This window comes from Tachypleus tridentatus, chromosome 6 (assembly GCF_004210375.1).
Source record: "Tachypleus tridentatus isolate NWPU-2018 chromosome 6, ASM421037v1, whole genome shotgun sequence".
Taxonomy (NCBI): domain Eukaryota; kingdom Metazoa; phylum Arthropoda; class Merostomata; order Xiphosura; family Limulidae; genus Tachypleus; species Tachypleus tridentatus.
This window is the reverse complement of record NC_134830.1, coordinates 38,132,912-38,148,582: the sequence shown is the minus strand read 5'-3', so window position 1 is coordinate 38,148,582 and position 15,671 is coordinate 38,132,912. Positions and strand designations below refer to the sequence as shown.

At 34.8% G+C, this 15,671-nt stretch overlaps 1 protein-coding gene across 1 annotated transcript in view; it reads left to right on the top strand.

Moving 5' to 3' along the window:
• Positions 1-10,547, top strand: part of LOC143252277 (solute carrier family 22 member 13-like) — a 43,140-nt gene extending 32,593 nt beyond the window's left edge. The window contains exon 11 of the mRNA XM_076504164.1: positions 10,116-10,547. Coding sequence (XP_076360279.1) covers positions 10,116-10,143 — 28 coding nt within the window. The 3' untranslated portion in view covers positions 10,144-10,547. The remainder of the gene's footprint in view (positions 1-10,115) is intronic.
• Positions 10,548-15,671: the final 5,124 nt, after the last annotated feature.

The following is a 15,671-nucleotide window of genomic DNA, read 5'->3' as shown; positions in this document are numbered from 1 at the left end:
GAAATATTCGAGGTCGTATATCTGCCACGTAGTAATAACTACAATCCGAAAAGTAAATTGTTAAAATTAAATCAAATTAGCTTACAATCGAAGATCCATAAATAGAACATCCTACATCTTATAAAACGAAGAACCCGTTCTGCAACAATGTACATTTTATGTGATTAACAATTTTATTATGTTTTGCATAATATTAACAACGCGCTAATTTAACACATTTATATCTTCATTTGTTACATTCCTACCATCTGGAGTACACTTTACCTGATGTCGCAGAAAATATTTAGTTTTTGTTGTTTTTTGTTGGTTTAATAGACTTTTATAGTAAGAGTGTTTCTGCTACACATGTCTAAAATTTATTACATTTGGGACGGTGATAATTGTGGATGAAGATATGTGAAGATAAGAGGATAGTGGTGTCAATGCCTGGTTGTCGTATTTTCCTGTCCGGAGGGTCAGCTGGTGGTCATAATTAACTAAACACTTGTGTCGTTATTGGTAACCTTATATGTACGTGATATACCCTATTAATAGTCTAGTACAAGTAATGAAATAAAAGTAACAGTTTTAATGACGCTCGCCAAACTAATAAACCTTTGATTTCGCATACGATGTCACTTTTCAGGGAGGCAGTGAGCAAATAGAAACTTGGACATCATAATGTTGAAAGAAGTGTTTGTACATAACATTCTTAAATAATGATTTATATTGAAAATAAAGAAATTTATCGAGCCCTTGTAAATAATAGCAATAATTGTTTAGAGATAAAGGTTTAGGTTTTGTTTCATTAGCTAACATTCTAATGCTTTACTAACAGTGGTGTGTCAAAAGGTGATTTGGACATTTTGCTATTCAACAGAATCTTACATTTATAAATAAATACAATTTATTTCAGTGATTACAAGCATTGTCAAAAACAATACATTGTAACATTTTTATAAGATCAAAAATTCGTTACAATAAGTTTTATCGTTTGTTTATCTTCTTCATCTAAAAAAAAAAAATCTCCAGGATCAAATATGTGCTGTTCCACTAGAAGAATTGAATTCCGACATTAGGCTTTGTAATCTATAGAACTTATGGATTAAATACGAGAAACCGTGTTTTGTTTTCAGTATTTATTTAAAAACAGATGTGGTTATCAGTTTAAAGTGAGTACGTGACGTCATTTTAAAACATTTGAGACAAATTCTGCTTCATCATTCACTCACAGAAAAAAGTTTCACAAAACTTTGAGCTGTTTTACGTAATCATAACTACAAAATAAATTAATACCGTGACTTAAGTTAATTAGTTATAAAATAACGAAGTAGATAATTCAGTGAAAATTGTGTAAGAAATAAAAATACAAGAGAAAGTACAAATCGTTCCCCCTGAGACTGCGGTAAGTCTACGGACTTTCAAAGCTAAAATCGCGGGTTCGATTTCCCTCGGGGGACACAGCGAATCGTCCGATGTGGTTTTGCTGTAAGAAAGACACACACACGAAATACAAATCAGCAGTGTTGTTTCGAGTAGTAAGAAGGTTTTGTTTTTTTAATTTTCTTACAAAGCTACATGAGGACTATCCGCCCCTATTTCAGCAGTGTAAGTTTGTGGAGAATGTAGGTAGTCATCACCACTTACCGCCAACTCTTGGGTTACTCTTTTACCAACGAATAGTGGGATTAGCTAACACATTATCACGCCCCGACAGCTGAGAGGACGAGCATGCTTGGTGTGACAGGAATTCGAACTCGTGATCCTCAAATTACGAGTGGATCGTCCTTACCACTTTGCCAAGCTGGGCCTTAAGAACATACAAGTTATACATGTTACAGGTGCATGCGAACATGCATTTTTATAATTGGATTATTCAGTTACAACTGGAAGTATGAACATGACTGAAACGCTTTTACAGCTATAAATGTCTATTGATTTATAAGATCAAAAAATTACTACGAACAGTTCGTAAAAAAATAAAAGTGAAAAGTTGATGTCGGCACAGAGCAAGTAATGTTGGAAGAGAAATCGAAACCTATCTTTAAGGAATAGATATATTCAAAATTTAATTATAAATAAGACATACAGTACCAAATTAATTCTAAGGTGATATTGTCACACGTAACTGAAGCTAATTAGTTTGATTGGCCTTAAATGGCTGATTTTATCCTCGCAGAAATTCTCACGTCAGAAGTAATTCACTGAAGTTGAACGGTTTGTAACGTTTGAAACCTGCAAACGTTCTTGGTCAAGTTCTGTAGTTATTTCGATTAATAGGCGTTAATCACAGTTATAGCTTCCTACACCTTTAACATACAATACTATAGCTGTCCAATAATATTTCCTCTGTCCCTCAAAGCGTCGGTTTTATATACTAATCATTCTAGACTAGAACATTCGCCAAAGTTTGCGAAAATACTCTGAATCATTAGTAATACTTACACACACAGTGCTTTGTTGATTTCTTTACACACAAGAACGTTCTACAAATTTCAAGAACAGGCAGGACTTGTACAACACAAGTTATAAACAAGTAAATAAGTCATGCTGAGTTGGGTCGTAATTTATATAGCAATGATAAGCGTTAAGAACAAGTAAAGAAGTCATGTTGGGTGGGATTGTAATTTAAATAGCAACGATAAAAGTTAACAACAAGTAAAGAAGTCATGTTGAGTAGGTTTGTAACTCAAATACCAATGGTAAGTGTTAAAAATAGGCAAAAAGTTATGTTGGGTAGGTTTGTAATTTAAATAGCAATGATAAATGTTAATAAGAAGTAAAGAAGTCATGTTGGGTAAGTTTGTAACTTAAATAGCAATGGTACGTGTTAAGAATAAGTAAGGAAGTCATGTTGGGTAGGTTTGTAATTTAAACTCCAATGACAACTGTTGAAAACAGGAAAGGAAGTCATGTTGGGTAAGCTTGTAATTCAAATAGCAATGATAAGTGTCAACAACAGATAGAGTTTATGTTGGGTAGGTTTAAATTAAATATCAATGATATTTCCACCCTGAATACGAATGGCCAGTATTAACAACTAGTGAAATTTATTAAGGTAACAACGTGAATGTCAGTGATAAGTGTTTTCCGTCAGAATGTCATGTTGTTTAGATTGATAGCAGAAAAAACAAAATAACGTTTTAAACCAGTAAAAAGAACAGAGGGCCCGGCATGGCCAAGCGTGTTAAGGCGTGCGACTCGTAATCTGAGGGTCACGGGTTCGCATCCCGGTCGCGCCAAACATGCTCGCCCTTTAAGCCGTGGGGGCGTTATAATGTGACGGTCAATCCCACTATTCGTTGGTAAAAGAGTAGCCCAAGAGTTGGCGGTGGGTGGTGATGACTAGCTGCCTTCCCTCTAGTCTTACACTGCTAAATTAGGGACGGCTAGCGCAGATAGCCCTCGGGTAGCTTTGTGCGAAATTCAAAAACAAACAAAAAGAACAGAGTCGGCCAGATTGTATATTAGACATACACGATTAATTTACAAAATACAATGAGAAAATTTAGTTTTTAAATGTTCGCCTGGTGAACTAATTTATAAAAAAAAGCAAGGAAAGTCATCTTTTCTCTCTGCTGTGTCCACCGTAGATAATAGAATTCCGAATTTTAGAGGTGTTAATTTAAGGACTTATCGCTGCCCCACGGGTGGGTAAGAAAAAGGGGCGGAGCTTTAGGAAACATCCATACTTCCATGCAAAGATGTTTATAATTATATCAGTCATTATCAACCTCATAAAACAACATTTATTCTCTTATTATCACGAACTACGAACGAAAATTCCAATTAGAACAAGAAAAGCCTGTTTATGTGATCCATTCGCTTCTCAATCACATCCTTGTTGGCAATCAAGATTGTTTATGTAGACATAGGTATTGTACTTATACCAAGTTTATTCTGTTTTGTAATTATGCCCAAAGCTACACGAGGGCTATTGCGCTGACCGTTTTTAATTTAGCAGTGTAAGACCAGAAGGAAAGCAGCTAGTCGACACCACCCACAGCCAACTCTTGGGCTACTCTTTTACCAACGAATAGTAGGATTGACCATTACTTTATAGCGCCCCCACGGCTGAAAAGGCGAGCATGCTTGGTGTGACGGGTATTCGAACTCGCAAGTCTAAGATTACGAGTCAAGCTCCCTAACCACCTAGCCATGTCGAGTCGTTTATACCACCTACTGAGGAAGCAGGTTTTGAATTTTCTTTTCATGATGAGATCTCGTGGCTGAAGGTTCAATTTCTCTCCGACTTGTTTGACAAATTAAATTCTCTGAACTTAAGTCTTCAAGGACCATCTGAAAACATTATTACTTCAACGTCCAAACTGAAGGCCTTCGATGAAAAGGTGATACTGTGGAAGAATATGATCTCGAAAGGAGTCCTTGATTGTTTTCCTTTTGTTAACGAATGTCCGTCAAAGAAGAAAATTGTCCCTCAAATTTTGAACACATTAAGCAACCTACAGTCCGCACTAAAACATTAGTTCCAGTCACTTGCTGTCGACGAATATAACTGGGTGACCTATCCATTCGGAATCAACGAGACAACAAATCTTACAAATCTGAGGAGGAAGAACAGCTCATTGATTTACAAAACGACAAATTTTGTCAGTCAATGTTTCCCGAAAAGAGCTTGGATGAGTTTTGGATCATTAAAAATTCATATCCTGCAATCAGTTCAAAAGCAGTTGAAGTTCTGTTTTCATTTGCATCTTCGTGGTTTTGCAAAATTGGATTTTCAGCATTGACTGAAATTAAAGTCAGAAAGAGAGAGAGGCTTCTTACAGTCGGTGATGAAATGCGAGCTTGTTTGTCTACGTTAGAGCCTCGCTACAATTTGATTTGCTCTCAGAAGCAGGCACAAGCGTCACATTGAAAATATATGTAAAAATAAAAAGTTTTGATTTTTCTGCTATACCACAAAATCGTTAAAAAGCCTTTGAACGACACTCACGGCCAAAGCAAGCGATAGTATTGACAATGTGCAGATGACATTAATATCGCTTGCTTTGGCCGTCATTTTCGTTCTAAGGCTTTTTAAGTTAACTCTTCTGTGTTACGTGTATCTAAACGTGACGCACAATGACATTAGGCCCAACATGGCCAAGCGTGTTAAGGCATGCGACTCGTACTCTTAGGGTCGCGGGTTCGCATCCCCGTCGCACCAAACATGCTCGCTCTTTCAGCCGTGGGGGCGTTATAATGTGACGGTCAATCCCAATATTCGTTGGTAAAAGAGTAGCCCAAGAGTTGGCGGTGGGTGGTGATGACTAGTTGACTTCCCTCTAGTCTTACACTGCTGAATTAGGGACGGCTAGCACAAATAGCCCTCGAGTAACTTTGTGCGAAATTCAAAAACAAACAAACAAACAATGACATTATTATCGCTTGCTATGGCCGTGATTTTCTTTCTAAGGCTTTTAACACTTGCCGTATAACGTGTACCTAAAAAAATCGTTAAGGCTTTCCAGGTGTGCCGCGAAAATTTTCAGATCGTCGTAGTGTACCGCAAGTCAGAAAAGGTTGAAAACCACTATCATAAACACTTCAAAGGCGGAACTAGTACCATCTGTAGAAATGTAATAGTGCTGTGACAAGCGATGACGAGACACTCACTTCAAGTAAAAATGTACTATCAAGACGGCTGTACGGGTATTAAAATTTTATTTTAATTAAAGTTTCAATACTTACGCTGGCCGTCTTGAGAATACAACAGACAGTACTGTTGTATATCCATGTAAATACTTCACAGGGTGTGGATATACGAGTGTTTTTGCGTTGTCTTTTTTTACCATTACTTCGCCTCTGTTGATGGATATTCACCAAATTCGGCATGAAGATTTGTGGGTCCATGAAGAGATAGATGCAAATTTATGGTTTCACATTTTGCCTTTTGTATGGGCGTTTTCGGTTTTAAAAAAATTATATATGTAACCTATCAATATTAATAAATTTCATGTCCTAAGATAACCTTTTATTAATCATAAATTTACATAACTCCCATCGAGCTAGTTTCATTAAATGGATAGGTTGGTTCTTTGTTTTTAATTTTGTGCAAAGCTACACGAGGGCTATCTGTGCTAGCCATCCCTAATTTAGCAGTGTAAGACTAGAGGGAACTCAGCTAGTCATCACTATCCACCGCCAACTCTTGGGATACTCTTTTACCAACGAAAAGTGAGATTAACCGTAACTATATAACGCCCCGACGGCTGAAAGGGAAAGCAAATTTTTGAGACAGGGATTTGAATCCATCATCCTCAAATTACGAGTCATAAGTATCATAAATTTCATACATATTAACATTTAATAAACTACTAAATTAAAATTTCCTATTATTTCAAATTGTAATACGTAGCAATATATCACTTGTTAGTATAGCTGTATAAGTTTACTCTAATAGGAGAACAACAATTATAATTTATACATTGTTAGACGCACGTTACCACAGACTCGAGAGATAGAACATTAGAGGTAATGAATATTATAATGTCAAAAAGTTGTGTATATTAACCCTAGTGAAGCAGTAAAGGCGAAAAGTTTGTTAAATTTTAAAATACCTTCATATGTGTGTGTATATATATATATAGTTACATTTCTAATATAAAGGTCGTTTTATTTTCTAAAGTTAAATACATTTAAGCTTACTGCTGTTCGCTTATTTCAAATTGGCAAACATCAGTAAACTAATATTATTTAGATATGAAAGCAGTTTCATAGCATATGATTACAATAAATATTGTCTACCCCGTAACAATTCTCTCTTATTATCTCTAAGCAACAGATTTGTGCAGAGTGAGTTCAATTTGAGATATTTCGGAAGCTAGCGAGTAAAACTTTAACATGATTCCAAACGTTTCTAACTCCAACATTTTTTTCGGAGTTATTCTGGCGTGTCTGTTTGTCGTCATTAAAACAGACATCCAGAACATACTACTGAAAAATGCTTTATCAAAAGCAAGTACATATGATATGGATGAGAAGAACAATCAAACACGCTAATGTATGATTTCCGATGGCACGTCTTTATGTGGAAATTGACCAATACAGGTAAAAACCAATTCTTCCTATATGAAATCTATTAGGAACCAGCAGTGTTTTAGCCAACCTGTCAATCAAAATCAATATGATAATATTCTGTCACTCTCACATGATCTTAGTTTGGTCTGTTTGTACGTCCAGTTGTAATACACACATATAACGGCCCCAGTGGAACACAGATGTCTTTGAGGACTTGACACTAAAAATCGGCGTTTCATAAAAGTATTTATGTGAATAAACCATAAAGTTTGGTGACACTGTCATTAAGTTTATCTATATATATTCCATCAAAGTAATTTATATAACACGTCAATGTTACTGTTTCGTTGGCGATAGCATGAACTTTCAGTGTTTTGTTAGTGAATTCAAAAATATTAACTTATAAGATTTTAAAATATATTACACTGATCGTTGTGTGACCGTTTTAATTATATATCGACATACTGAATGACTCAATTTCATTCGTACTAAATTAGGTAATTCATAAAGAAGGAGCGCATTATCATGGTTTCTAATAAAGTTGGTTTATCACTTAAACATTCTGCTAAGGATGATGCGATACCTTCCTGCTGTAGATGTGGAATAAATTATAATACAAGAACTAATACTTCTTCTTGTTTTGATCTGTTTCCAGAAGAATTTGAATGTGACAGCGGAAAGACAGTTGACTGGTCAAAAGTATATTTCTGGAATGATAAGGACTGTAAGTTCTGTGTTTCTGGAAAGTGTGTCAACAAGAAAGTTAGTAGACATAGATAACTCTATATTTTTAAAAGTATACTTTTATATACACTTTCATATATAAACATGTGATCTCTTTATACATATATTAATTTATTAAGAGCAAAAAATGGCAACGGCACATTTTGATATATTAAAAGACAAAATCTTCAATAGATATTTCAGACGACTACTTATCACTTGAATTTGTGTTATTTTTGAATGAACAAACTATTGTGTAGGTGTACAAAACGTTCAATGTTAGTAAGTCAGATTGTATTAAAATACACCAGACTATTGATTAACAAGTAGTAGTTACAGCTTGTTGGTGTTATTACAAGAAAATAACGCTTTCTTTTTTCTTTCACTGAGTGTGTATGTCAAGGTGATATTACTGGAGACATCTGTTAAAATGTACCTGGTAAGTGTTGGTTATTGTACTGTTTTGTTAGACTGCCACATAAGGGGCACACTTCAGTGTTATTGTTACCCACAGCTATACACCATGAATGTATCAAAGAGATGAAATTAATATTCGCAATTAAGTTGAAAACCACAGTAAATAGAATAAACTGTCAAAAGTCTTTAGGCTCTGCAAGATCTACAATTATGACATTTTCTCTGTTTATTCTAGTTTTCACTAATTGCTAAAAACGATATTGTGTTATTTTATTACAATAATAATGACACATTTTAATCAACATTGAACTTTATAATGGATTGTAATTACCACAAAAAACTGTACACACCTATGCAACTCTACAGCACCATTTTTCTATTACAAAGCTTCAGATGAGACACCAGCAGGGAATGACCCATAATAAAAATAGCCAAGGTTAGCACAGGTTATTTGCATTCTGGAACCAATGTCTAATTTCAAACGAAAACGTGAGTTTTGTCAGTTTGAAAATTTTAGGTGGACAATAGATCCACAATAGATCTGCTAGATCAGCAGATAGCCGATCGTGTCTATTTGTACTTAAACACAAAGAAATATAGTTATCCATAAACTTCTTGTTCCAATGTCTAATGCTTTGGACTTGCTATATATGCTATATATCGAAGGTTGTTCGTCACATGTTATGACATTAAGCAAGGTACTTTATCTCAGATATTTCAGTCTACTCAGCTGTAGATACCACTATTGTTTCTTATGTCTCACATTGGTACAGGATAACTTTTTGTTAATTTCTTCTTGGGCTGAAAAACAACCCTCAAAATTCTCTAAAGCTTCCTCCAGCATCTGACATTTACAAAAAAAAAAAAACTACATGTGGAAGTATCTCAAGGCATTCTACGTAAATACTCAAATAAGTTTTTTTTTAACCTTGTGCTATTTAAAAACAATTATCCAATAATCTTGATTTAACGAAGTAGGTTATTGTTGCCTCGATATGAGGCGCCACTTAAATAGCTCACATAGTTACACATTTTACTTTTAAATGGTTAATAGAGTTTATGATATTTGAATGACTATTAAATAATGCACGAAATAATCAGTACAAATTCTTTAAAAAATAATTATTTTCAGTTCTTAACTTTGAAATGAGAAGCCGGGGGACTAATGTGGAACTTCAATAAAAATGATTGTGAGAAATACATCAGTGTTGATGTAAGGTTGGCCACTGTGCAAAAAAAAAAAAAAAGTTTAATAATCTTCAAATGTACTGTCGTTAAACGTTTTCTTGTCTCCATTATAATAAACTTTAACTCATTTATTTTCACCACCAGTTATTAGTACGAGAAAGCTTTGCACACCAATACATACCTTGTCCGAAAATATGAGTTGATAACATTGATCCACTTTTGGAATATCGAGGAAACTAAATTTGTACGTATGTAAGAACTATTTAGTTTTAAATATTCAGAAAGAAGCTGTGTAAGACAATAGATACATAAAATGCATAACGTTCGTGCAGTAGTTAATTTAGCTGATTTGTACGCAATATGGTTTAGATGCTTTTCTGGATATGATTAAATCATTCAAGTGGAAAAGTCCAGGTGATTTCAACAGTACAAAACTAACTTTTAGAGATAATGCACTTAAAGCTATTTTTTTATAATGGCTTTCATACATACTTTCTATTTCATTAATTGGATACAAATGTTTTTCTTACAGAACGTGGTAGTTTCTCTTTGTGATTATACCCCTTTTCTTTTCAAGGACTATCTGTAACCATCCTTTACTATCTGTAACCACCCTTCACAATCTGTAACCACCCTTTACTATCTGTAACCACCCTTTTCTATCTGTAACCATCCTTTATAAAATTTCAGTCTTTATATAAAACATTATTTAGCTAATTTAACCATCCTTTGTATTAAATCTGTACATATTTGTATATTAAAAATATTATTCTCATAAATTACAGAAAAACGTTCAGCAGTAACACCCCTTGAAACAGGAGTTGATGAAGCCAAGCATAATAAAGAATTATTCTCGAAAGAAGAAAGTACAGATATCATGACAAAAAAAAACCCTTAACCTCATATAAAGACATTTCTCCTGCGATAAAAAATATTAAACTGTTATTACCTGGAAGAGAAATTGACATGGCTGTGTATGAAACTGAACTACCAATGGAAAAAGAAGATCGGGTTATCATTACAGAAAAACCTTTAAACTTAAATAACAACAGTAACTTCGTAGTACAAGATACTAAAACAAATGTACGTGATAACAGTGAAGACGAAATAGAGAATGATACTTTCAACACTATCAGAGAAAACACAAGCTCCATGTTTAATATATTTAGAAATATACCCGTTACTACATTTACAATCTTTGTAGTTGGTTTTCTGTTTCTCGTGATTTTTGTAGTATGTTTTTAAAGTATTATCACTTAGTATTTTAAATATTGTTGTATTCTTTTTATTATAATAAACGTTTGTGAAAATCGACATACATTTTAGGTGCACAAAAATTGTATATAATGTAGAAGGACGTCACAAAGTGATTGGTCTTTCACACACACATATGTGAAGATCTAATGATTTATACTAAAGAATGAACTATCCAATCATGTCCTTTGAAGATAAATACAATAATAATGTCTAATAAGATCAGACATCTAATGATTCAGTGAATTTTGAATATAAAATTATTTTTTTACGGTGTGTTATGTTTAGTTGTTTGTTTATCAGTTTTTAAATGATATACTTTACCTTTAAGAATCTTCAAAGTGTCCTATATATACACTCTAACAAATCCAAAACATTTGTGATATGAGCAGAAAATCTTTGTCTGTTCAAACTGGGGGTGAGTTGTCAAACTTTAACCCTTAGGCGGCAGTTTTGTTTTGTTTTTTGTAAATTATGTAACCTTCAGATGTCAGTATAACTTACAGTTCAAGTAACCGTTATGTAACTCTTTAATTTCTGCTCATCTGGTGTCCTATTACTCATGCGACATACCTTGGGCACAGTAACTACTGTTGTGTCCTTGAGCATAACATTTATGGACAAACGATGTATATTTCATATGTAGCATACGAGGTCTGTTCAAAAAATACGCGGACTGACGTCATAAAACAAAATGTACTTTATTTAGACGTTACAGGTCTGGGACCCCTTCAAAGTACTCTCCTCACCAACGCACACACTTATCCCAACAGTCCTGGTACGCTTCTTTTGTAATGTCCTCCAGCTCTTTCGTCGCATTTGCCTTAATCTCGGGAATCGTCTCAAATCTTCTTCCTTTCAAGGGTCTTTTGAGTTTGGGGAACAAGAAAAATCTCAAGGAGTAAGGTCAGGTGAGTAGGGGGGGGAAGAACAGTGATCGAGTGTTTGGCCAAAAACTCACGAGTTCTGAGGGCTGAATTTCGCAGCAACGCGGTGCATCTTCAATTTTTCGGTCAAAATCTCGTAACAAGATCCAATTGATATCCCACACTCTTCAGCAAGCTCCCTGACAGTCAGACGTCGAGTTGCCCGCACCAGGGCGTTGATTTTGTCGACGTGTGGGTCGTCAGTTGACGTGGAAGGACGTCGAGGACGCTCATCATCTTCAATGGACTGTCGACCATCCTTAAAACGTTCATGCCACTTGAAACATGCCGTACGCTTCATAGCAACATAACCGTAAGCCGTGTTAAGCATAGCAAAAGTTTCAGTTGCAGATTTTCCAAGTTTAACACACAATTTCACAGCAAGTCGTTGCTCCTTCAGGTCATTCATTCTGAAATCCGCCAAACGAAAAAATCGCACTTCACTTAAAACCGCGTAGCTAATACACAAATGAAGATATCTGCAATCGGAAAATGGCGTCGTAATCAGCTGATCTGTGCAAACCTACCGACACCAAGCGGATTCCCTTGGAACCAACAGGAGCCTCGCAATTCAAACAGTCCGCGTATTTTTTGAACAGCCCTCGTATATCCCAAACTAGAATACAAACCTGCATACATTACATGCGTTATCTATACCCCAAATTAATATACAAGATCATGTAAATTAAATACACATTTACTAAATAGTTTCAGATTTGAAAGTTTCAGGTCAACATGAAATGTACACAAGACTAAGGCATAAAGAACAGAGGAAACTAGCCTACTCTAGATATTACATCAATAAAACTTAGTAATAAATTGTAATAATCATTACTCTTGATCACGTGTGTCTCAGTAGTAAACTCTGGGGCTTAAAATGTTACAAACTACTGCATGAGTACAGAAAAGGTTACTCATAGTGTAGATCTGTGCATCAACATGAACAAGCAGGTAAAGATACTCCAGTAACAGAAATTAACGAGAAGCGGGATATCTACTATACACAACCATAGTTGTTGATGAGCTATTCCAAATCCAAAAGAATATCAGACATAATTTGGTAAGAAAACAGTGAGACACAATTTTTAAAAAAACAACAGGAATATGAGAATGAGAGACTGTGGAGCACATAAACTCCCAAGAAACTGGAAAGCATTAACTAAAAGGTTACAAATAAATATAAATTCAACATATCACTGCAAGTGGAGTTGAATAATGATAATCTATGGATGTCAAAAGACCTTGTGAAGGATTAGAAAACATTGGTTCTGGCAGAGTGAAAAAAAATTTTGGTTATTAACCAAAGTGTTATTGATTGAAGATTATGTAGAAGTATAGTGTTAATGTTTGTTCTCTTTCATTTTTAAAAAGTTATATAAATGACATTGGTTATTTTTCTTATTTGTTATTACTTTGAAAAATAGATATTATTGTGCTTTTAATTTTCGCAATAACAAAGTATCTCCAAATTTACATAAGTAGTTCTAATTTTAACAGTATGTTACAAGGTGAATAAATTACATTTTCAACTATTCTCTGTCACAATTTTAAATTTTATGCAGCTTCGTGAACGAAAAATAATTTTATTCCAAATACCTAGTGAGGAACAGGACAATAAAATACTTTACCGCACTGTATTCTTGGATTTCATTACACAAAAATGTAAATTAACATAACGTTACTATTCTAACAAGTGTATTCTATGAAAGAGTTTTCTGTATTTGTTGTTAAGAGTATCAACTGTTCAGGTGAAGAAAAAATTGATCATCCATAAATTTTGTATAAATGAATCAAACATTTTATATAAACTTGAAATATATCTCAAACATAATTTTACTAAAACGTAACATAATATAGTAGTTTGGAACAACATGAGACCTATTGATCCATCTTGTTTGTCTCGTCCTATAAATTAAACTAAAACTATTTATAAATAATTTTTTAAAAATCTTAAAGACAGCCCTTATCATTCATATGCTTATCAAGATTTCTCTTAAACTCACTTTAAATTACTGCTTCCACAACATCCACAAGCAACTCTTCCAATTAACTACACCATCAAGAAAGTTAAAACGGCTCCTACCCTCCAGAAATTTACATTTATATCTCCTAGTCCTACCATTCTCACCATGAAGTACAAAACAGATGTTGTATCAACATTATCAATTTCTTCAGTAGTCTCGAACATTTCAATCAAATGTCCTCTTATTCTTCTCTTTTCTCAAGAGAAAAACAATTTCAGAGACCCTAACCTCTCCTTCTGTGACACCCTTACCATTCCATACTTTATCACTTCCCTTAAAACGATGACTATCACCAGCAGACTTCCAATCATCTCGTACCTGCCTAATTTGCATATACTGATAAAAAATAGAATCAAGTGGCTCACATATTCAATTTCTAACCTCCATCAAATTCCTGGGCTAAATACTTTGTGGTATATTAGTCTTATCTTTAAATTGACTGGTATGACAGGGATTTCCAAGATAAAAGAAGATCAAGAAAGTTGGTGCAACAGGACCTCAAAAAAATGAAAGAGGAAAAGGTGGCTGAAAATATAAAAATAATAATAAGGATTTCTTTAAATACATAAAGTGCAAACAAAATGCTAGGATGCAGTAGAACCATTAAGGGGTGATAAAGAAAGGCTCGTATATGATGATTACTAGATGAATGGGTTGTTATCGTTTTTCTCTTTCGTCAGTTTCTACTGCCCCCGCTAGTACAGCGGTCTGTCTCCGGATTTACAACGCTAAAATCAGGGGTTCGATTCCCCTCGGTGGGCTGAGCAGATAGCCCTATGTGGCTTTGCTATAAGAAAAACACATTCAGTTTCTACTAATGAAGATTTAAGCAGTATTCCATATTTCGAAGATGGAAACAAGATGGCTGCATTAATTTTGAGCTAGTTAAGGCAAAATTTGAAAGTTTAAAGAAAAATAAATATCTTGGCTAAATATTATTTCCACAAGGATTTTGAAGGTGGTTAAAGATTGGATATGTAGGCTATTTGCTACTATTTTTTTGTCAGTCCTTAAATATTGACAATGTACTAGAAGATTGGAAGTTAGCTAAAGATGCTCCTCTTTTTAAGGGAAGTGAAGAATATTGTTTCAGTTATTATAGGTTCATTAGTCTTAAGTCAGTCATGTACAACTTTTTGGAAAGTCGCACAAAAGAAGCTTTATGAGTTCGTGTAATATTTGGTAAAACATTACATAACACTATAAACGTTCTTGCCTATGCAGATTTTCAGTCAATTTTAGAAATTTATCAGTCTATAAAGATCATCACTGTTATATGAAAAGCAATGAACATCATACAGATTTATTCTTTACTTTCACACAAGATTTGTGCAAGCAAAATATGCTGGGAATTGTGTTTGCCAGCAATCAGCTACATAACTATATGGCCCGGCATGGCCAAGCGCGTAAGGCGTGCGACTCGTAATCCGAGGGTCGCTGGTTCGCGCCCGCGTCGCGCCAAACATGCTCGCCCTCCCTGCCGTGGGGCGTTATAATGTCACGATCAATCCCACTATTCGTTGGTAAAGGAGTAGCCCAAGAGTTGGCTGTGGGTGGTGATGACTAGCTGCCTTCCCTCTAGTCTTACACTGCTAGTGCAAGATAGTCGCACCAAACACGCTCGCCCTTTCAGCCGTAGGGATGTTATAATGTGACAGGCAACCCCACTCTTCTTTGGTAAAATAGTAGTTCAGAAGTTGACGTTGACTGGTGATGACTAGTCGCCTTCCCTCTAGTCTTACACTGCTAAATTAGGGACGACTAGCGTAGATAGAGCTAGTGAAGCTTTGCGTGAAATTCAAAACAAACCAAACAATCGATAACAAAAACATGCAATACAATCCTGCATACTTATTTTGGTTAGTTATTTTAACTACCGCCAGGAGAAGATGAGATGAAAATAATGAGGAGAAAAGTGCAGTAAAAAAGGGTAAGAATGTTTAGTTTAATTCCCTCTACACACACACATGTACACACTAATTGTTCAGGTAGTTGGATCTAGACAGTAGGATTGTTTGTTTGTGTTGTAACTGCACAGACCTACTGCTGTGTCACTGGAGGGCCTAGGCAATAGCAAAACAATAAAACTGAGAGAAAGGATGTACGTTTTTGCTACAGAAATAAAAAATATTCGTAT